This window comes from Oryctolagus cuniculus, chromosome 3 (assembly GCF_964237555.1).
Source record: "Oryctolagus cuniculus chromosome 3, mOryCun1.1, whole genome shotgun sequence".
Classification (NCBI taxonomy): Eukaryota; Metazoa; Chordata; class Mammalia; order Lagomorpha; family Leporidae; genus Oryctolagus; species Oryctolagus cuniculus.
The window spans coordinates 181,760,282-181,784,032 of NC_091434.1; the positions used below are offsets into that span (position 1 = coordinate 181,760,282).

Genomic DNA, 23,751 nt, shown 5'->3' on the forward strand with positions numbered 1-23,751 from the left:
CCTGCGTGGGTGCAGGGGACCAAGCACCAGGCCATCCTCTTCTCCCCACTCAGGCGCACCAGCGGGGAGCCTAACCTGCTATGTCACAGTGCTGTCCTTTATATTTCTAATAGGATTATTTTTACATATTTACTTAGATAATACATGTAAGACATTAAGCACAGTGACGTCACATAAATGAAAGCTATCAGGATGATTTTTACTTACATCATCTTTTCCCACACAGTGTCATGGAATCCATATTCCACCACAAACTGAAAGTCCAAAAGCTTCATGCTTATCTAGGCTACTGTGACAGAGAAGTGCCAGTTAGTGGTTAGGAGACCCTCGAAGGGTAACGTAATAAGGTGGGCATTGTGGCACAGAGGGTTAAGTCCCTGCTTGGCACTTGCGTATTCTATATCAGAGTTCTTGAGTTTGGGTCTTGCCTCTGCTTCCAATCCAGCTTCCTGGTAATGCACACCCTGGGAGACAGCAGATCATGTCTCAAGCATTTGGGTTCCCACCATCCATGAGGGAGACCCAGATGGATTTCCAGGTTCCTGGCTTTGGCCTGGCCTAGCTCTGGTTGTAATGGGCATTTGGGGAGTAAACTAACGGGTGGACTCCTCTCTCTCTCTCTGTCTGCCTGTCTCTGCCTTTCAAATAAATTTTAAGTTCTCATAGATGAATGGATAAAGAAAATGTGGTATATGTACATAAAAGAATACTATTCAACCATAAAAATTGGGGAAATTCTGTCATTTGCAATGCTATGGATGAACGTGGAAGGTGCTGTGTTAAGTGAAATAAGCCAAATACAGCATGATCTTATCACTTGTGAAATCTAAAAACATAGATAGAGAATAGAACGGTGGTTACCAGAGGCTGAGGAGGGGAGGTGGCAATGTTGGACAACAGGTACAATGTTCAAGAATCATCATCTCTGGAACTCTGTTACACATTCTGTTATACATATCAATATAGCTAGGAGAGAAGACTTTGAATGTTCTTACTACCAAGAAATCATAAATATTGAGGTGATGGATGAGCTAATTATCCTGATTTGACCATTAAGCAAACTATACATGCAAAAAGCTACCATGTTATACCCAACGATTATGTATTTCTCTTTTAAAAATAAAACTTCAAAGAAATTTAAATGAAGTCATCTGTAAAATATTTATTTTTAATTAATTGAAAATAACAATATACCTATTATGTGTTAACATAAATAATATATCTTGTGAAAAATAAACATTTTACAAAACAAAAAGCAATCAGTAAGAATGGACTTTTCTCACACTTTTATCATTAAGTAAACTGTAAATAGACCTTTGTAAAAATTAAGGCATGTGAGAGGGAGGAGGAAGAAGGGTTGGGGCTGGGGTGGGGGGGAGTGTCACTATGTTCCTAAATCTATATATGTGAAATATATGAAGCTTGTATAACTTAAATAATATTTTAAAAGAAATCCGTTTAATGTTTGGTTTAATAGAAGACAGCTAGACTCTTGTATCTGTTTCAATATTCATCTACTGTGACACCACACAGCATAGAGTCCCTGGAAAATGCCACTGTATACCAATGGGAGGACAGACATAAAAGGCAAATAACAGCTTAGTGTTATTATGAACATATATTTGACCTTATGCTTCCTGGAAAATGTCCTGGGATCACATTTGGGAATACTGTCCCAGGGCTGAACTTTCACAATCCACCAGATCTGGTTTTAACTAAGAGTTTACTGAAGAAGTTTTGATTAAGAAACTTAAAAACATGCAACTGATGCAATCTCAATTATCTACAATTCTGCAGAGCTTAGAGTAGCCATAAATGTTATGGTTAGAGTACTTATATTTGCAAAAACATAGGTATCATGAAATTCCATATCTACTGGTTTTCTCTAATGGTTAAAGAGTATCATTTATGGCATTTACAATATAAGTAGATGGAGTAGCATCCCATATTGTTCTAACAGGAATGGTAGGAACTAAGGAATATATTCTCACAATGCAGCATTTACAGATATAACAACTGTTATACCTCTATAACTTAGAGGTATCAGATGGTGAGTTTCTTTATCTAGAACAGTAGCTGATATCTTGTCTGAAGCTATTGTGATATTTGGAATATAAGTGTGTACAGTGTTACCTATAATACTGCTAGAGTCACCCATATCAGTAATATTTACTCTGTGTCCTTTACTGCTTATAGTATTGGTGGTAGGAATAGCTGTAGTACCTGAAGGGTAAGGGTTTATAAGGACTCTATCAAAAGCTGTTATTGAATTTGTGAATTTTTGTTGAAACCATGTGTAGCTCTAGTGATGGTATGTGCTGTAATGGTGTTACCACGAGTAACTTTAATAGTGTCTATAGTGGTTATACAAGAGGAGTGACAAAGTCTTAGGAACTAACTACAATTGTACTCTCAGTGGTACAAAAAGTATTCACAACAGAAAAGAGTTGTGATGATGACACAACATAAACTGATTGTCTTTAGTGGGTACCTTTAATATCTGAAACAATTGCTATTGCACTACTAATACTTGTATTGGCAGTGACTGGTGTGGTGGTATCTCAAGTGCCTGTGAAGGCGGCATTTAAAGCATGGGTAGGGGTATCTGTAGAACAAAGAGTGGAAATGTTTCTGGGAAGTGCAGTTGGAGATGCATTAGCTGTGGTTGTGTCACCAGGGGTGCCTGTAGGAGGTGGAGCTGAAATGAGTTGAGTGGTAGTTTCTATAGAAGTAGAATTTGTAATCATAAAAACTATAATTAATCCTGCAGCTGTATTTGTGCTTCTTCCAGTGGCAATATTGTTAATATTTGTTGTAACTGAATGCATAGCAGTGGCTGCAGTACTTGTGATAGTATTATTATTGGTACCTAGATTAGAACAATTTGTGGGAGTCAATGTGGTGTGATCTAAGGATGGTGGTTTTAGCAGTAGCAGAATGTGGAATAGTGAATGGTGTCATGTCTGTTGTGGCAGTTTTAGCATCAGCAGTGGTTAGGGGGAGAGGAAATAAAGTCTTGAGTAGTAGGTAGTAATGTGTTTGCAGTAGTTGCCACAACAAAGATAGTATCTGTGGGGCTAAGGGTACCAGTAGTTGTTCTTGCTAGACTGAGGCTGTCTGTTGAGATTGTTATGATGGGAGAGGTGTCATGGCCCAGATCTGTAGAGGTATCACTGCACTATAACACTGCTCAGGTAGGTAGCACTTATTCCTTCTGGTAAGAAAGTGCTTACAGAATTCATTGACGTGGATTGGGAAGTGTATGTGTGGTGAATTTGGCTGTAGAAGTAACTGCTGTATCTGGACTCATGGTAATATATTTGTTACTGGTAGCAGCAACTACAGCATCTATTATCATGGTAGTTTTTGTATCTGGAGTGTTAAAATTAGTGCTATTTTCATTAGTAGATGTAGTAAAATTAGTGATTATATAAGTAGCAAATGTACTTTTGTTGTTGGAAATGTGCTCAAAATTGGGGCAGTAGAAAAGAGGATAGAAGTAAGAATAGGAGTAGGAGTGGTGGGAGGAGTTTGATAATGAGTAGTCATATCAGACACAGTATTATTTGTATCAATAGAAGAAGGAGTAGTCACAACAGGATCAATATTGCCAATGCTAGCAGCACTTGTACTTGTAGAAAAAGGATTAGTCACACCAGAAAGAGGATCAGTGCTAGCAGCACGAGTATTAGTAGGAGAAGGAGTTGTCACTATAGAAATAATATTACTAGTGCAATCATTACCAGACACTATAGGGAGTCATGTATTTGTAATAGAAGCATCAGTAGTAGTACTAGTAACATCAATGCTTAGAGGAGAAGTAGTTATCATAACAACAGTACCATTCACAGCATCAGTACTTTAAGAGAAAGAAATAGTCCTAATAGAGAATCTAGGGCTAGTAGCATGAGCACCAGTCATTGTAGAAGGTGTAGCCGTAATTCGAAGAGTAGCATTAGGGCTAGTACCATAAGTACTCAGATCAGAGGGAGTGGTAATGCTAGAATCATAGGCGAAGGTGTAGTTATAACAGGAAAACCAGAACTAAGGCTAAAATCAGCAGTGTTTGTTATAAAAGGAGTATTAGCTTTAAGAACAGTAGTACTAATACTAACATAACCAGTACTTATAGAATAAGCACTTACATTAGGAATAGTAGTAGTACAGGTCCTAACATTAGTAGTACTTATAGAGAAAGAAATAGTTAAATTAGAAGTAATAATATTAATGCTAACATCATTGAGACTTGTTATAGGGGAAGTAGTGGTAAATTCAACAGCAGTACTTTTGATAGGATCAGAACTATTTGCCACAAAAAAGTAGCTGAGATTGTAACAGTATCATTAGAGTTACTAGTAGTAAAACATGTAGGGAAAGGTACAGTTATATTTGTAATAGTAATAGTAATGCTAGCCTCAGTAGTGTTGGTAGGGATGAAGTACTTCAGGCAGAGGGAACAGATGTATCAGGGACAGTGATGTTAGTTGCTGCATCAGTAGTACTTGTTGGAAAAGGAAGGACTGTGACTGGAGTAGTAGCATTAGTATTAATATTGGTAATAACTGTAGAGTAAGAAGCAGTCACATTGGATAAAACAGTACTTGTGCTATCATTACTAGGGCTTGTGGAGGAAGGAGTGGTGATATTAGTAATAACAGGATTAGTGCCACCATAAGAAGGTGGAGTTGATAATGAATTGATTGTCATAGCAACATTAGTACTAGTAGTAGCATCAGCAGTACTTGTAAGGGAGACAATGGTTGCATTAGGAATTACTGCACTAGAGCTAATGTTAGTGGCACTTGTTGGGAAAGAAGTAGTTATGTTAGGAGTAAAGGTACTTGTGGTAAACTCAGTGGGATTTGTTGGGGCTAGAGTTGAGGTGACAAGTACAGCAGTAATGTTGCTAACTGCAGTCATATTGGTCACGAAAGGAGCAGTTGTAATAGGAACAGTATCACTTGAGCTAGCAGTAGAAATACTTGTTGTGGAAGGCAGAATTGTACCTGCAGCAGTAATACGAGTGGTAGCCTCAGTAATACTGGTTGAGAATGGTGTGGCTGTGACAGCAGTGGTGGTATCACTGATCAGAGGAGTAGTACTTGAATCCAAAGGCACAGATGTATCAGGGACAGTAATGTTAGTTGTTTCATCAATAGTACTTGTTGGGAAAGGAAGGTCTGTGACTGGAGTAGTAGCATTCGTGTTAATGCTGGTAGTACTTATAGAAGAGGTAGTCACATTGGATGCAGCAGTACTTGTGCTATCATTAGTAGGACTCATGGAGGAAGGACTAGTGGTACCATCACTAGGAGGTGGAGGTGATGAACTGGTTGTCAGAGGAACAGCAGTACTTGTAAAGGAGGGAATGGTTGCATTAGGATTTACTGTGCTAGAGCTAATGTTAGTGGCACTTGTTGGGAAAGAAGTAGTTATGTTAGGAGTAAAGGTACTTGTGGTAAACTCAGTGGGATTTGTTGGGGCTACAGTTGAGGTGACAAGTACAGCAGTAATGTTGCTAACTGCAGTCATATTGGTCACGAAAGGAGCAGTTGTAATAGGAACAGTATCACTTGAGCTAGCAGTAGAAATACTTGTTGTGGAAGGCAGAATTGTACCTGCAGCAGTAATACGAGTGGTAGCCTCAGCAGTACTGGTCAATGGTGTGGCTGTGACAGCAGTGGTGGTATAACTGATCAGAGGAGTAGTACTTGAATCCAAAGGCACAGATGTATCAGGGACAGTAATGTTAGTTGTTTCATCAATAGTACTTGTTGGGAAAGGAAGGTCTGTGATAGGAGTAGTAGCATTAGTGTTAATGCTGGTAGTACTTATAGAAGAGGTAGTCACATTGGATGCAGCAGTACCTGTGCTATCATTAGTAGGACTCATGGAGGAAGGACTAGTGGTACCATCACTAGGAGGTGGAGGTGATGAACTGGTTGTCAGAGGAACAGCAGTACTTGTAAAGGAGGGAATGGTTGCATTAGGATTTACTGTGCTAGAGCTAATGTTAGTGGCACTTGTTGGGAAAGAAGTAGTTATGTTAGGAGTAAAGGTACTTGTGGTAAACTCAGTGGGATTTGTTGGGGCTAGAGTTGAGGTGACAAGTACAGCAGTAATGTTGCTAACTGCAGTCATATTGGTCACGAAAGGAGCAGTTGTAATAGGAACAGTATCACTTGAGCTAGCAGTAGTAATACTTGTTGTGGAAGGCAGAATTGTACCTGCAGCAGTAATACTAGTGGTAGCCTCAGTAATACTGGTTGAGAATGGTGTGGCTGTGACAGCAGTGGTGGTATAACTGATCAGAGGAGTAGTACTTGAATCCAAAGGCGCAGATGTATCAGGGACAGTAATGTTAGTTGTTTCATCAATAGTACTTGTTGGGAAAGGAAGGTCTGTGACTGGAGTAGTAGCATTCGTGTTAATGCTGGTAGTACTTATAGAAGAGGTAGTCACATTGGATGCAGCAGTACCTGTGCTATCATTAGTAGGACTCATGGAGGAAGGACTAGTGGTACCATCACTAGGAGGTGGAGGTGATGAACTGGTTGTCAGAGGAACAGCAGTACTTGTAAAGGAGGGAATGGTTGCATTAGGATTTACTGTGCTAGAGCTAATGTTAGTGGCACTTGTTGGGAAAGAAGTAGTTATGTTAGGAGTAAAGGTACTTGTGGTAAACTCAGTGGGATTTGTTGGGGCTAGAGTTGAGGTGACAAGTACAGCAGTAATGTTGCTAACTGCAGTCATATTGGTCACGAAAGGAGCAGTTGTAATAGGAACAGTATCACTTGAGCTAGCAGTAGAAATACTTGTTGTGGAAGGCAGAATTGTACCTGCAGCTGTAATACTAGTGGTAGCCTCAGTAATACTGGTTGAGAATGGTGTGGCTGTGACAGCAGTGGTGGTATAACTGATCAGAGGAGTAGTACTTGAATCCAAAGGCGCAGATGTATCAGGGACAGTAATGTTAGTTGTTTCATCAATAGTACTTGTTGGGAAAGGAAGGTCTGTGACTGGAGTAGTAGCATTCGTGTTAATGCTGGTAGTACTTACAGAAGAGGTAGTCACATTGGATGCAGCAGTACTAGTGCTATCATTAGTAGGACTCATGGAGGAAGGAGTAGTGATATCAGGAATCACAGGACTAGTGGTACCATCACTAGGAGGTGGAGGTGATGGACTGGTTGTCAGAGGAACAGCAGTACTTGTAAAGGAGGGAATGGTTGCATTAGGATTTACTGTGCTAGAGCTAATGTTAGTGGCACTTGTTGGGAAAGAAGTAGTTATGTTAGGAGTAAAGGTACTTGTGGTAAACTCAGTGGGATTTGTTGGGGCTACAGTTGAGGTGACAAGTACAGCAGTAATGTTGCTAACTGCAGTCATATTGGTCACGAAAGGAGCAGTTGTAATAGGAACAGTATCACTTGAGCTAGCAGTAGTAATACTTGTTGTGGAAGGCAGAATTGTACCTGCAGCAGTAATATGAGTGGTAGCCTCAGCAGTACTGGTCAATGGTGTGGCTGTGACAGCAGTGGTGGTATCACTGACCAGAGGAGTAGTACTTGAATCCAAAGGCGCAGATGTATCAGGGACAGTAATGTTAGTTGTTTCATCAATAGTACTTGTTGGGAAAGGAAGGTCTGTGACTGGAGTAGTAGCATTCGTGTTAATGCTGGTAGTACTTATAGAAGAGGTAGTCACATTGGATGCAGCAGTACTTGTGCTTTCATTAGTAGGACTCATGGAGGAAGGACTAGTGGTACCATCACTAGGAGGTGGAGGTGATGGACTGGTTGTCAGAGGAACAGCAGTACTTGTAAAGGAGGGAATGGTTGCATTAGGATTTACTGTGCTAGAGCTAATGTTAGTGGCACTTGTTGGGAAAGAAGTAGTTATGTTAGGAGTAAAGGTACTTGTGGTAAACTCAGTGGGATTTGTTGGGGCTAGAGTTGAGGTGACAAGTACAGCAGTAATGTTGCTAACTGCAGTCATATTGGTCACGAAAGGAGCAGTTGTAATAGGAACAGTATCACTTGAGCTAGCAGTAGAAATACTTGTTGTGGAAGGCAGAATTGTATCTGCAGCAGTAATGCTAGTGGTAGCCTCAGTAATACTGGTTGAGAATGGTGTGGCTGTGACAGCAGTGCTGGTATTACTACTTACAATAGTAGTATTGGAGGCAGTAGGAACAGATGTACCAGCAGAAGTAGCACTAGTTGTAACCTCAATAGTATTTGTGGGGAAAGGAGTAACGATAGAAATGGTAGCGCTGGTGCTGTCTGTAGCACTATTTGTAGGTGAAGGAGTATTTGTTCCAGGATCTCTTGTAACAGTTGTTGGATTTGTAGTAATTATGGTCAAAGGAGTTGTTTTTGTGGGAACAGTTGCACTATTGATATCAGTAGTAGTCAAAAGTGGGTAAAGCGTGGTTGTGTCAGGAACACTGGTACTACTTGTAGCATCAAATGTACTTATGGGGAAAGAAGTGGTTTTATCAAGGCCACTAGTTGTTGCATCGATAGTACTTGTGGGGAAAGGAGTGGTTATACTGGGAACAGTAGAACTGGTGCTTGTAGGATACAGAGTAGGTGCATTAGTAACTCCTGTACCAGTTGTTGCATCAGTAGTACTAACAGCAGTATTTGCAGTAGTAGAACTAGTGATAGTCTCAAAACTAGTAGTCTTTGTAGTCACTGGAGATGGATGAGAACTTATTGGAAAGGTACTTGTCATAGCAGAAGTAGGATGTATAGGATCACCATAAGTCCAAATAACCTCAGTTAACTTTTCCAGGCTGATATTCTTGTCGGTCCATTGAATTGTTAGTGTCTGCCAGAGAAGAAGAGAAAGTTGGTACTTGAAATCTTACATAGCAGTTTTAGTAAGATCTCAAATTGTACTGTAACAAAAATGGCATATTCATTCTTTTCTGAGAATAACAGGGTGTAAACATTCCTTTTCAGTTCATGTTGATTCCCTGTCAGATTAATATGAGAGATGTTCTATGTGCATAATGCCTGGGCTTCTTCCTACTCCATTTCATCAGAATCACTGTCTTCACAAATAGGCTCAGCAGTTATTTAAACTACTGTTCATTAATGTCTCTTTGTCTTGCCATTGGATTTTGGCCTTCCTGATGGCAATCCGGTTTCATTCTTTCTCTTTTCCCAAAAGCTCATAAAGTACCTGGTAGATAACAGGCACCTGATAAGCCATATGGTTTCTAGAAGAAAGTATTCAAAAATTTTCTATATCAGTCTTAAGTATATGCAATTATTTGCAAGGAATCATTTTAAACTCAATGGCTTGAGGCAAATATTTTAAAATATTTAAAATACATAAGTATTAAGAGAAAAAGGATCTGTTTGGGTGTTCAGAAGGATCACTTTTCAGAATTCAAATCCTGTCCGGGTATCTTTCACACCTTTTAGAGAACACAAACTATAGTAATCCATGTTCACTTTCCTAAACCACTCCTTGTGGGATACTGGACCCATACCTGTGATTAGTTTCATATTCTACAGTGGAATCCTTTTCCCTTTGTGGTTGCTCTTGGTAATTCTATTAGTAATTCATCTTTCAAAATGCTGGTGTAATTAATTCTAGCAACTCACAGCAGACCTTGAGTCTATTTTTTATGTCACTCTGTTTTGTTAACCAAATAATTTTATCTTATACCACAGCTGGAATATATTCATTTGATGATGACCATATTGTACTGCCAATTTTCATCAACCTATAAAATCCGTCAAATGACTACAAGTACAAATGGCTTTAGCAAAAAGGAAAAACAAACAATTTTAGGGAATCACTCTTTTTGCAGTTTTAGTCTCTGAAGCAGAAGTAAATTGGTGTTGTTCTGCTAGTCTGGAAAACCAACATATTAAAACAATATCAGGGGCTGGCGCTGTGGCAAAGCGAGTTAACACCCTGGCCTGAAGCGCTGACATCTCATATGGGCATCAGTTTGAGACCCGGCTGCTCCACTTCTGATCCAGCTCTCTGCTATGGCCTGGGGAAGCAGAATTTCTTTGGTAAACATGTGGAAAAGATTAAATCAGGCCACTGATCACTGATTTCTGGATTATATTGGGAGAACTAACACTGTGAATTTTACAATATTACTCAACACTTGTAACTATGTACATCATATTGTACATATTTATAATGTCTCTAATACATATACATATAAAAATGATAATGTTGATGATTTTTCAGAATATAATTAGATTATGATACTATTCCTTTAGACATACCTGATTATAAGGGTCACTCCTAAAATTCATCTCCATGAATAGCTCGTTGTTATAGGTGAAATTGACTTGATTTACATGACCAGAGTTCATACCCCAGATTCTAATATATCCAACATTAAGTGGATTTGAGTCACTCAAAAACCTATTGTATACGGTCTTGATTTGCAAGATGTTCTATAAGAGAACACACACACATCATGCATTGTTGATAGACTATGCTATACATTAAAATGTTAAGAAACATCAAACTACTTTAATGGTACTGTTTTGTTGTTTTTATTTTAGTTGAACACTTCAGGAGGATGTATTTTCTGAGTACCAGCTAAAATTAAAAATCTGATGATCCCAAATTAGGTTGATGCACTATCATTATAAAAGTTATTTTACCTATGATATTATTAATAATTACAATGATAATTACAAGAGTCATTATCCCTGACTTACAGATCAGGAAACATCAGGTCTAGAGAATGGAGTAACCTGAGGCACATAGCTAAATGACATAACTTGGAATCAGAACGAGCTTCTGTGTGTACCATTGCATTAATTAACACAAAGTGAACAAAGAAGCATGGTAAAACATACTTAGATAAAGGACAGGTCGCAAGAATAATCAGAATTTATCTAAATCATGAACTTTTAAAGTATCAATATGAGTATTAAAATAATGTGAAGTAAACCATGAAATGACACATAATTAATGCCAAATGAAAATCAGAGTGAATATTTATTTTAGTTATGAAGAAAAAGGAAAAAAATCACTCTGGAAATTGGGTAGTCAAGGAAAAATTTGGAGAGGATTTGAAACTTCAAAAGTGCTGGCAGGAGGACCAGCACTGAGGTGCAGCAGGTAAAGCTACCGCCTGCCATGCCAGCATCCCCTGTGGGCTCCAGCTCATGTCCCAGCTGCTCGACTTCTGATTCAGATACCTGCTAATGGCTTGGGAAAGCAGTGGAATATGACCCAAGTGCTTGGGCTCCTGCACCCACATGGGAGACCAGGATGAAGTTCCTGGCTACTAACTTCAGCCTGGCCCAGCCCTGGCTGTTGCTTCCATTTGAGGGGTGAACCAGTGCATGGAAGATTTCTTTTGTTTCTCCCTCTCTCTGTAACTGACTCTTAAATAAATAAATAAATATTTTCAAAAGTTCTGAAAGGCTCAATCGGACTTGCCCCAAATGGTGGAGTTAGAAATGTGCCAGGGGATTCCAATACAGCCCCATCAAGGTTGCATGTACCAATGCCATCTCACTAGTCCAAGTGATCAATTTCAGTTCACAATTGATCACACTGATAGGTATAAGAGTCAAAGGGATCACACAAACAAGACTAGTGTCTGCGAATACTAACTGATAGAATAAAAAAGGGAGAGAATGATCCAACATGGGAAGCAAGATACACAGCAGACCCATAGAATGGCAGATGTCCTAAACAGCACTCTGGCCTCAGAATCAGCCCTTAAGGCATGCAGATCCGGCTGAAAAGCCCATGAGAGTATTTCAGGCATGGAAAGCCAAAGAGTGTCAATTTGTTAAGTCAACAACAGGAGTCACTGCGCACTTACTCCTCATGTAGGATCTCTGTCCTTAATGTGCTGTACATTGAGATTTAATGCTAGTACTGAAACAGTATTTATCACTTTGTGTTTCTATGTGGGTGCAAACTGTTGAAATCTTTACTTAATATATGCTAAACTGATCTTCTGTATATAAAGAGAATTGAAAATGAATCTTGATGTGAATGGAAGAGGGGAGGGAGAGGGAAAGGGGAGGGTTGCGGGTGGGAGGGAAGTTATGAGGGGGGAAGCCATTGTAATCCATAAGCTGTACTTTGGAAATTTACATTAATTAAATAAAAGTTAAAAAATAAAACCAAAAAAATTAAAAAATAAAAAAGAAAGTCACATTGACAATTATCAAACTAAAGAGCAAATAAAAATAAATTGTATCTCTAGAAAAAAAAATTCATGTTTGTTAAAAATCCATCTGAATTTAGAATTGTGATTACTAGGGGCTGAGACAGGTGGGAGGACAGGGAATAGAGGGAGGTTTATTAACATGCACTAAAACTGTTCAATGGAAGTAATGAATTCTAGTGCTCCAAAGTACCATGGAGCCACTATAGATCACAATAATATATTATATCCTATATGAGGAACTAGAAAAGTGAGCTTAGGCTTCAAACATAAAGAAAAAATTAGGAAACGGAAATGTTAATTATGCTACTTACCTGACCAGTTTATACCATATATATAAGTTGAAATACTGCACTGTACCCCATAAAAATATACCATTATTACATATTAATTAAAAATATTTTTAAAAGGAAAATTTATGAAGGATGCATGTTATGAAAAACTACATATGGATTTCAAAATTTTTACATTAAAATAAACTTAATTTTTAATTCTCTCTTAAATGAATTATTTGAAGTTCCCTCAAACACAATTTAAAATTTTCTAGTAGTCAGTCTCACTTTTTAGAAAGAAAAATTGAATTTAAAGTGTAGTTTAATCCAATGTATCCAAAATATTATTTCAGCACGTGTTCATTATGAAAATATTCATGAGTCATTTTTATAATCAAACTGAGCTTTTGAATATTTCAAATGCTCAATAACCACATTTCAGATGTTCACTAGCCACATGTGACTAGGTAGTGTTATATCGGACAGTATAATTCTAAAATAAGCTCTCAATTCTGGGTACCAAAAGAAATGAAAGCAAAATGCATTCCAAACAGAATACTCAGATCTGTAAACCGCCATAAGAACAAAATATGGTAAATGTAAAGTTAGCATGGAGATGTATAATTCTATGAGAAGAAGATAGGAATTGTTTATGACAGCCATATTCAAATACTTGAAACACTGTTACAGAAAAGTGATGATGCATTTGTATGCTAGTATTCCCTAGTTTAATTCAAAAAGTAAAATCTATAGAGAAGCAGATTCTAGATTTGACATCGAATGCCCCTCCAAGTCTAATTACAGTAAAATAGATGATTCACCATGCGGTACATTGATTGCCTTAGTGTCTCCAATTTTTCATCCATCCCTCTCCATATTTCATCATAGATCAGGCCCCCACCACTAGATCAGGCATTCTGTCTCTCCTCTTCCTCTGAGCCTAGCCACATGATTTACTTTACTAATGGGAAATTAATATTATGATGCAAAAGGAGAATTTTCAAAGCACTCAGGCATTTGCACTTCTATTTTTGCCATCTTCCACAATCATGAAAAGATTATGCCTAGATTTTCCCAAAAGGCCATCTTATATAACCTGACATCTAAGCAAGTAAATACATCCAACAGCCTCCCTTCAGCCTAACAGATGCCTGGTGGATGGCAGATATATTTGAGCCAAACAAGATCAAACAAGATCAGTCATATCCAGCCCAGATCACCTGAACTCTGCAAACACATGAGCTAAATTAATGCATCTTGAATGCCACTGAGGTTTTGAGGTTGTCTATTACACAACATTATTGAATAATGATAGCTTATAAAGCAGTAACACAACTGGGCATTTTTCACTAGTCAGGACCTTCTTCACCCCTGGAAGATACGTTACATATTCAAGGACATTATTTTTCCCCAGAATTACATGAATTGCAGGTTTATTTTTGTGCCAAATGATGGTCTACAGCATAACTGTCAAAACAAAGCTTACTTCTTCCTTATCTAATGCCAACAGACCTGAATTGTAAAAGTAAGCACGGGAAAGGCCTCCCATTGAAATATGGGATATACATATTTATACGTTATTACCTGATAATGTTTCACGTGGATGTAGCCAGAGATTAGAAAATTCAATAAAGCACTGTTACCTGAGCTGCTGTGAAGTTTGCCAAGAAATAGTTTCCATTTTCATAGGTATCTGCAAGCAAGAGAAAAAAAAAAAAGAGTAAGCGACTCCTCATTGTTTCAACTGTGGCAGATCATTTCATTTTGGTCAGAAAACATCTCAGCAGGGTCACAGTTACTGATCAGGACGATCACTGAGAAGTACTGAAGCTAGCAGCTGAGGAATATTTCACTTCCAGTTAATGTGAAAGGGGGTATTTTGAGGTGGGGTTCAGGATGTTGCAAGCCGGAGAAAGTCTGAGCTAAATGAAGACTAGATAAACCGTAGGTACAATATGAAGGTTGCTGGTTGATTATTCTGCGCTGACATGGCAGGTGCTTGGCCATGAATGCTCACATAGTTATGACGACAAAGCTCCAAGTAGAGGAGAGTGGTTAGGAATGCACGCTAAATTGACATGGACTCAAGTCTCAGCTCTTGAATTTAATGACGTTCATCCTCAGGCAAGCTACTTACCATTTTACACTCTGTAGAAGGGAGACAGTAATAGTACCTAGTTAATGGCAATAAGGTACATAGCACTCTGCTCGTGCAGAGTACATACTCAGAATACGTTGTACAGTCTCATGATCAAAGTCACATCAACTTTATCTACGTTCTTCTCTTTCTCCTCTTATCTCCTTCTCCCATGCAACCTAAGAGCCAGGCATTCCTGTCTCTGTAGAATTTACTCCATCAGTCATTTCCTAGACTCCCCTGGCTACAAGGATGTTCCAGGGCACTGTGGGTCCGACAAATCCTTCACTTGACTCTCTCTATACCAAAGCCACCGTTGTGCTACGTTTAATTGTTGCAAGTCTCTAAATGGAGACACTTGCTTCTCACGTATCTATATTCAGCTCATAATTCAGTTCTGCATTCCAATACTCCAGCTTGTGTTTCCCTTTTTATGAATCTGATCCTTTTAAAGTTATCAATGATGTAGCACATTCAAATCAAATATCTACTCATGTCATTCAGGATATTTAGACCTCTTAGTTGTTAACACATCTCGTCCTTCAAATGTAGTAGCCCCACCATATCGACAAGGGATAAATTCTAAGAGCTGAACCCATGATAGTGTCAAACCCCACGTGTATGATGATTTTTCCTACATGTACATACATATGTAAAGTTTATAAATGAAGAAATTAGCAACAATAATAAAATAGAACAATTCTAACAATGTCCTACAATGAAAGTTTGCAACTTGAGATCCTCATTAAGTAAAATGAAGGTTCCTTGAACACAAACACTGCAATGCTGCAGCCATCACTCTGGTAACAAAGACAGCTACTAAGTGATTAGCAGGCGAGTTGTGCATACAGCAGACGTGCTGGGCAAAGGAGTGGCTTATTCCTGGCTGCCCAGGAGCGGGACAGGCTGAGGTCTATCACACTACTGTAAAGAGTATGGAGTTTAAACTTAGCAATTGTTTGTTTCTGAATTTTCCATTTAATATTTTTGAACCATGGTTGATAGTCAGTAACTAAAACCACAAAAAGCAAAAGCAGAGATTAGGGGCTGCTGCACTCCTTAGCTGATGTCTCTTTTACTCATCCTCCTGGTGTGGCTCCTGTAACTCCTATTTCTTAAATGTCAGTATTGCTTCATATTCTGGTCTTAGTCCTTGTCAACATCCTATCTCTATTCAGTGTTCCAACATATTCTCTCCCTGAACAAACTAACATTCTTCAAAATTTTCTAAATTAACACCACTATATAGAAATATATTTTGAAATTTTGCCTTAGCTAGAAAATGTAACTTAAGCAAACACTGCAGCCTCACTTAACAACTAATGAATAACTTTATTTATTTATTTATTTATTTATTTATTTTTTGACAGGCAGAGTGGACAGTGAGAGAGAGAGACAGAGAGAAAGGTCTTCCTTTTCAATTGGTTCACCCCACAATGGCCACTGCAGCCGGCACGCTGCGCTGATCAGAAGCCAGGAGCCAGGTGCTTCTCCTGGTCTCCCATGGGGTGCAGGGCCCGAGCACTTGGGCCATCCTCCACGGCACTCCCTGGCCACAGCAGAGAGCTGGCCTGGAAGAGGGGCAACTGGGACAGAATCCGGCACCCTGACCGGGACTAGAACCCGGTGTGCTGGTGCCACAGGTGGAGGATTAGCCTATTGAGCCATGGCGCCTGGCCATGAATAACTTTAAAACAATGGGATTCCATTAACATAGCTATTTAAAATTATTCTTGAACTAGCCATTACATTGCCTTATATAATTAAGGAAAAGTTAAGCAAGTAACAAATCTGTTAATAGAACACTTAAATTAAATATATGTTTACACTGTACTGGTTAAGTTTCAATTTCTAAATCTGTTTTAGTAAAAAGGAGAAACACTTTCTTCAAAAGATTTTGGAGGTTACAGGGACTGAGACCAAATAAATATTTGTATTGGAATTTAAAATTTTGCAGGTAATGGCTACAAATTTTCAAAATACACTTGTTTTTTTTTTTAACTTTTACTTAATAAATATAAATTTCCAAAGTACAGTTTATGGATTACAGTGGCTTCCCCCCCCATAACTTCCCTCCCACCTGCAACCCTCCCATCTCCCGCTTTCTCTCCCCTTCCATTTACATCAAGATTCATTTTCAATTCTCTTTATATAAAGAAGATTGATTTAGTATATATTAAGAAAAGATTTCAACAGTTTGCACCCACATAGAAACACAAAGTGTAAAGTACTGTTTGAGTACTAGTTATACTGTTAATTCACACTGTACAACACATTAAGGACAGAGATCCTACATGAGGAGTAAGTGCACAGTGACTCCTGTTGTTGACTTAACAAATTGACACTCTTGTTTATGGCATCAGTAATCTCCCTAGGCTCTAGTCATGAGCTGCCAAGGCTATGGAAGCCTCTTGAGTTTGCTGACTTCGATCTTATTTAAACAAGGTCATAGTCAAAGTGGAAGTTCTCTCCTCCCTTCAGAGAAAGGTACCTCCTTCTTTGATGGCCCGTTCTTTCCACTGGGATCTCACTCATAGAGATCTTTCATTTAGGTTTTTTGTTTGTTTGTTTGTTTGTTTTGGCCAGGGTGTCTTGGCTTTTTTTTTTTTTAAATAGAGGCTTGGTTTGATACACTAACTGCAGCATTATTAGCTCACTCTGACATCACTCATCTAGGCCTAATTAGCTTCAGATAAGCACAAGGAGTCTCTGTTTCCCCCTAAAACATGGATCCTAAATGATTGGTCACTTAGACTCTGGGCATTTTACAACAACTAGAGACATGGTTGGTGCACCTCAATGGTGTGTGCTTTGACATCAAGTCAGGAAGGCAGGTGAAGGATGCAGCTAGACATCCCACAATAAATACCAACAATAAAGAATTAGTGCATAGAATATACTAATAACAACTATATTATACTAATATGAGATGTTAATAATAGGAGAAGCTGGGTATAGGGTGCATGGGAACTCTCTCTCTCTCTCATCAATACTGCTCAGGTTTTCAAAAATATGCTTTAAAAGAAGGCCCTTTTGGATCACATAAGTAAGACCAAGTGTCTGGTAATAACAATAGATAGAATTAAAAAGGAGAGAATGATCCAACATGGGAAGCAGGCCACACAGCAGACTCAGAGAATGACAAATGCCCTAAATACCACTCTGACCTCAGAACCAACCCTTAAGGCATTCAGATCTGGCTAAAAATCTCATGAGAACATTTCAAGCATGGAAAGCCAAGACACTGTGGCAAAAAATTATCTACATGAAGGATCCCTGCGAGTGAGATCCCAGTGGAAAGAAGGGGCCATCAAAGAGGAGGTACCTTTCTCTGAAGGGAGAAGAGAACTTCCACTTTGCTTATGGCCCTGTCTAAATACTGATAGAGTTTGTGGACTCAAAAGGCTTCCATAGCCTTGGCAGCTCATGTCAAGAGCCTCAGGTGACCACTGATGTCATAAATAAGAGTGCCAATTGTTAAATCAACAACAGGAGTCACTGTGCACTTACTCCCCATGTAGGGCCTCTGTCCTTAATGAGTCGTACTATGTGAATTAATGGTAAAACTTGTCTTCAAACAGTACTTTATACTTTGTATGTCTGTTTGGGTGCCAACTGTTGAAAATGAATCTTAATGAAGAATGGGATGGGAGAGGGAGTAGGAGGTGGGATGGTTTAGGGGTAGGAGGGCAGGAATGGGGGGAAGAACCACTATATTCCTAAAGCTGTACCTATGAAATTTATGTTTATTAAATAAAAGCTTTCTAAAATAAAACAAGGAAAAAAAGAAGCAGAGTAGCCGGTTGGGCACTGACTTATTTTGTTGAATTAATTTAATAACTTCCTAAATGGTCCTTGGCTGCAATGGTGGACAAATCAAATGCACTTCTCAGAAGGACACCAATGGGTCTCACGAAAGACAAACATGACCCTTATGTAACTTTTATTTTCATGATAATAAAACACACCAGAATATTCTGGGGATAAAAAAGGCCCTTTCCTGATTACTACAGGCTGGGAGGGATCTTGGATTAAAAATAGAGGAGAACCTGGGTGTGGCTCATCACTTGTGAGAAATAAACTAACATGGGATTTAATGATTTCATAATATACTAATAACAAATATATTACACTAATATAAGATGTTAATAATAGGAGAAGCCGGGTATAGGGTACATGGGGCTCTCTCTCTCTCTCTCTCTCTCTCTCTCTCTCTCACCCTCCTTCTCTCTTTCCCTTCCCGTCTCTGCATTTTAAATACATAAATAAATCTTAAAAGAAAAAAGAAAACATCCCGTAGCAGAGTATGCATTTGGCCTAACAGTTGATACGCCACATCCCACGGAGGAGTACCTGGGTTTGAATTCTAATTCCAGCTTCCTGCTACTGTGTACTCCGGTAGTGAGCAAGCGGTGACTCAGTGGCTGGGTCTCTGTCACCCATGTGAGAGACCTAGATTGAGGTCCTAGCTCCTAGCTTCAGCCTGGTCCAGCAGTAATCTCACAGGTATTCAGGGGAGTGACTCATTGGTTAGGAGCACTCTCTCTCTCCCTCTCTGCCTCTCTAACAGTAGTCTTAAAATTAATACTGTTAATTTTATAAAAGAAAACCTGTGTAGAGGGTAATTATAGAGAATTAGATACATCATGATGCAGCAACAGAACATGATCACCACAATGATGCTTATGAACACTGCACAATGACAACTAGACATGCTTCCGCCATGACAGGTGAAAATAAGCAGTGTTCACCCATTCAACACAGTTTCACCTGTACAAACCATAAACACTTTCTTAAGTGATATAAAGCAAAAGGCAGTATAGCAAAAATATAAAGGTGATTGTATTTTTTCTAGTTTTCTATCTTTACAAATTTTAAAGAGAATACTTTATCCTTAAAATGAAAGAAATTATCAAGAAAAAATCCTTTAGAAATATCATTAGTCAAAAATAAACTATAACTTCTGCAAATGTGTCATCCAGCAACACTAGAACGTGCTCTCCGAGGGATAAGTGGTGAACAGGGAGGGTTGGTAACAGTGTGTCAGTATCTAAGAAATGTCGCAGGAAGAGGCTGTTCTGACTATAATGACAAAGCCAAATTATCTAAGGTAGAACGGGTATGTCTTTGATTGGGAAAAGAAACATACAAAGTAACATGAGGTGTCCTTTGGTAAACATTTAATTGCATGGATGAGTCACTGAGAAATTTTCCAACTGTAATTTGTGTCTTGAGTAGGCCTTCGTGGAGGAGAATGATGCCTGGTATAGATGGCTGGCCCAAACAACAGAGCCTCGTCTGTGTCCCCTCGAGGATGAGTTAACTGTCAGCCCGACATCCGCAACCATCCTGCTTTGTCAGAGGGAGACGGTGACACGGAGCTCCACAGCACTGGGCAGGTCCCTGGTCTAAAACACACGGGGCCATACCTGGTCCATGCTTGTCATAGTCCAAAAGCTGTAAAACATCCCTCAATACCTTTGCCTTGCTGGCAGTGACAGAAACAAATAAGCACTCAGTTCTTGCCAGTGACGTGGCGAGCCTCTGGGGTTTGCCTTTCTGAGGGTGACAAGGACGCTGGAAACTGCATACTCACCGATGCTTTGTCCATCATCCCAGAACAGCTCACCCTCAGCTTCCCCGTTGTCATCCAATGCAACAATTAATCCCATAAATTTTTGCCGACTGTCATATAAAAATGAGATATTTTTCTTTATATTGTAGGTTGTAAAAGCGAAGAACAGGCTGTTAAAAATATTACTTATCCAGAAATAAAGGTAATATATTAAATAAGTGCATAAAATTCTAAAAATAGGTAAGGTGAGATTAAATATGACACTTAAAATGTAATAGAGAAACATTTAAATATTTGATAACATGTTTGGTTTAACTTTAGCCTTCAAACATCAAATACACATACTTCACAAATGTGCAAATTATAAGATATATGAATTCCTTAGGAAGAAAACCCAATAGACAAAGAGCACTTCAGTAGGTTTACTACAGACAAAATCCAAAGACCTGGCCTGGCTTTCACAACCTTCACGAACTGATCCTAACCCATGTGGGCTCTATGTATTTCACCCACTCCTTTTGCTATGTTCTAGTTAAACTGAATGGATTACTATTCCCCCAGATCAACTAATCTCTTACCTTTGGTTCTTTAAATGTGCCATAATATCTCTCATCTGCAATCTTTATACCTTCATCCTTTTCATTATTCAACACCCAGCTCAAAGCTCCATTCATATAAAAACCAAGAATACAGCCTTATTCAAGGACAAAGTTCATCTTTCTCCTCTTGAGTTGTTTCTGTCTTATGTGCCTCTTTACACATAACATGCTCTCCTTAATGAGTGAACATATTCATGCATCCATTCATTCAATGAATATGTATTTAGTGTCTCATATATATATGAAACCTAGTTCATGTGTAACTAGTTATAGACATAAATACCTGTAAATACTATTTCATATATATCAAACATGAAATTATACATATGAAGTATTACATTACTCATATTTCATATGTATTTCATATAATTAGATGAATAACCACTCTATATGTATATATGAAGTGGTATAATGTGCACATGCGTAAGAGTGTATAAAATCTCGCCTTGGATTTGGAATGACCACTGAATCTTCTGGGGATCCATTAGAAACCAAGCAGTTGAGTCATATTCCCTGTTTGCTTAGGGTATAAAGAGAAACACGCTTTGCCTGAAGGAAAATTTTGCCTGATAGATCAAAGATCTCCTCAAATCTGACTTCATGTTCATCTGCCAAGAGCACTCACGGAATGTAACCAACACTTGTCTACAAGTTGTTTATTCACGCACAGAGCCCAGGTAGACACAACACCACTTGCAAAGCTGTCTCTCGACGAAGTGAACACTTCAGACCCAACTCCCCTGCTCACCTGGAGTGAGTGTTAACTGCAGGTTCTTGCCAAGGCAGGATGTAGCCTCCTCTGACATGAAGATTGATGTGGTCAAGGGGAGCCTGCAGGATTCTCCACTCGCCTGTCGAGTTGTTTCCAGACTCCTAGAAGGGAGGACGGAGGCAAGGACTGAAGGCAGGTGAGCAGACGACATGACCGCGCGCGTTATGATGAGCCCTTCCTTTACAATGAAGCACCTTGGGAAGTTGCAACTCTGCAGTCCTAAGGAGAAAGCACCCGGTTTTTGTATTTGCTTAAAACTCTGAAAATCTTGCCTTTTCTCTGTGTCTGTAGAAAAGTCTGGTGTCACTGTGATACAGGTGCTCAGACTGTATCTACTGATGCTTTTGTGGATACCTGCATTTAAGTAAACCTTGCGTGAAAGGCAAGGCATACATAGAGAAAAAGTGGAGGAAGTACATTCTCAGGGGAGAGTCAGAGAGAAAACCGCAGTGCAAGTCCCAGGGAAGGAAGGGGCGGCTGGATCTGTTTGGAAGTCGCGGCCATGCAGGACGGGCGCAGACACAACACACGACTCCAGCAGCCGAGAGCCAGAGAAAATGCCGCTTTGAAGAGTGAGATGAGATCAGACTGTTGCAGCTCTTGCCACTGGTGATATAGCCCAAAGGAAGGTTTGGTGTGAATCTGGCCTGGAGTCCTAAGGGTATAGGGTACCCGCTAACCTAGAATTAAAAAAAAGGTACAGGCCGGCGCCGCGGCTCACTAGGCTAATCCTCCGCCTAGCGGCGCCGGCACACCGGGTTCTAGTCCCGGTCGGGGCGCCGGATTCTGTCCCGGTTGCCCCTCTTCCAGGCCAGCCCTCTGCTGTGGCCCGGGAGTGCAGTGGAGGATGGCCCAGGTGCTTGGGCCCTGCACCCCATGGGAGACCAGGAAAAGCACCTGGCTCCTGGCTCCTGCCATCGGATCAGCGCGGTGCGCCGGCCGCAGCGCGTCGGCCGCGGCGGCCATTGGAGGGTGAACCAACGGCAAAAGGAAGACCTTTCTCTCTGTCTCTCTCTCTCACTGTCCACTCTGCCTGTCAAAAAAAAAAAAAAAAAAAAAAAAAAAAAAAAAAAAAAGGTACAGGTTTCTCTCTCCCCAACCCCGGCAAGGCACCCAGAAACTGGCTGAGAGAGGGCAGGCACCATTTTGAACATACACAGCAGCTGCAGAAATTCGTGTGTGAGTACCAAGCAACTGGCCAGCACAAAATGCCAACTTGACAGAGTAGCAGTGGCAGCAGCTCCGATGGGTGCACTGGGAAATCAGCCGAGAGAAGGCAACATTGTGAAACAAGTAGGGATTGTGGCCAGCAGTTCTTGTGCAGGTGGATTCTACTAGAAGAAAAAATTTGCATTCCCCACTGACTTTGAGTCTTGCCGGGAAGACTGACAAGGGGCTGGGCACCCACGTAGGACTGTGAGGTGCCCCTGGCCTCTCAGCATATCACAGGTTCCAGGGCTCAAACCACCCAGACAGAGCACCCATAGGCAGCTGGCTGTGGGGACATGTCTGCCTCTCTGTGGACAGGACAGGCTAGGTAGGCAGAGAGGGTCCTCTACACCCCATGGCTAAGGGAACCTTATGTGCTGGAACTGTGGGAACTCTGTTACTGCAAGAGAAGGTGCAGGGTGTAGCTGGGTCTCTGGGCAATCACACACTCAAGCTCCCCGATTGCCTGGGGTGTGTCATTGCAATGGGACCCATGTCTACACTGAGGATAGCACCGATCTTTGTGTACTTCATGCAGCAGTGTAGATAAGTATTGCACCCACTGTGATGCAGCACCTGGGCGTTGATCACTTTGGAAGGGAGGAGGTGAGGTTATGCCAACACAGGTGCTTATTCCCTCCTGCCTACTAAAAAGAAGAGATTTACCACACCCAACCTGGGTGTCACCCTGGATACTCACCCCTCCCTGTACCACTGACCAGAGCTCCCTGGCCAAACCCAGCACACACCTCTGGGTATTCACTGAAAGAACAGAAACTTCACTAAGTCACAGAGCCATAGTTCAAAGACAGAAGCCATCAGAGGAAAAAGCCAACAAGTATCTCAACAAATATCTAAAAATAAACACAGAAATTCAAGAAAAAAGAATAAGGAAGACAACATGACCCCTCGAGAGAACACAACACTTCAATATTAGAATGTGAAGATGAAGAGATTAATGAAATTCCTGAAACAGAACTCAAAAGATTAATCATAGGGAATGAGAAGC

At 40.0% G+C, this 23,751-nt stretch overlaps 1 protein-coding gene and 1 pseudogene across 3 annotated transcripts in view; both read right to left on the minus strand.

Moving 5' to 3' along the window:
- Positions 1-3,231: 3,231 nt before the first annotated feature.
- The window catches only part of MGAM2 (maltase-glucoamylase 2 (putative)), a 98,021-nt gene continuing 77,501 nt past the window's right edge, over positions 3,232-23,751 (minus strand). For 2 of the 3 annotated variants that reach the window (XM_070071389.1, XM_070071390.1), the window contains exons 44-48: positions 21,510-21,634; positions 20,184-20,272; positions 14,094-14,143; positions 10,263-10,436; positions 3,232-8,835 (exon numbers count right to left, since the gene is read on the minus strand). In XM_070071389.1, coding sequence (XP_069927490.1) covers positions 4,444-8,835; positions 10,263-10,436; positions 14,094-14,143; positions 20,184-20,272; positions 21,510-21,634 — 4,830 coding nt within the window. In that variant the 3' untranslated portion in view covers positions 3,232-4,443. Of the gene's footprint in view, positions 8,836-10,262; positions 10,437-14,093; positions 14,144-19,556; positions 19,996-20,183; positions 20,273-21,509; positions 21,635-23,751 lie in introns of those variants that run through there. The other variant, XM_070071391.1, reaches the window with a different exon arrangement.
- On the minus strand, positions 3,239-4,177 carry LOC138848894 (probable maltase-glucoamylase 2; annotated as a pseudogene).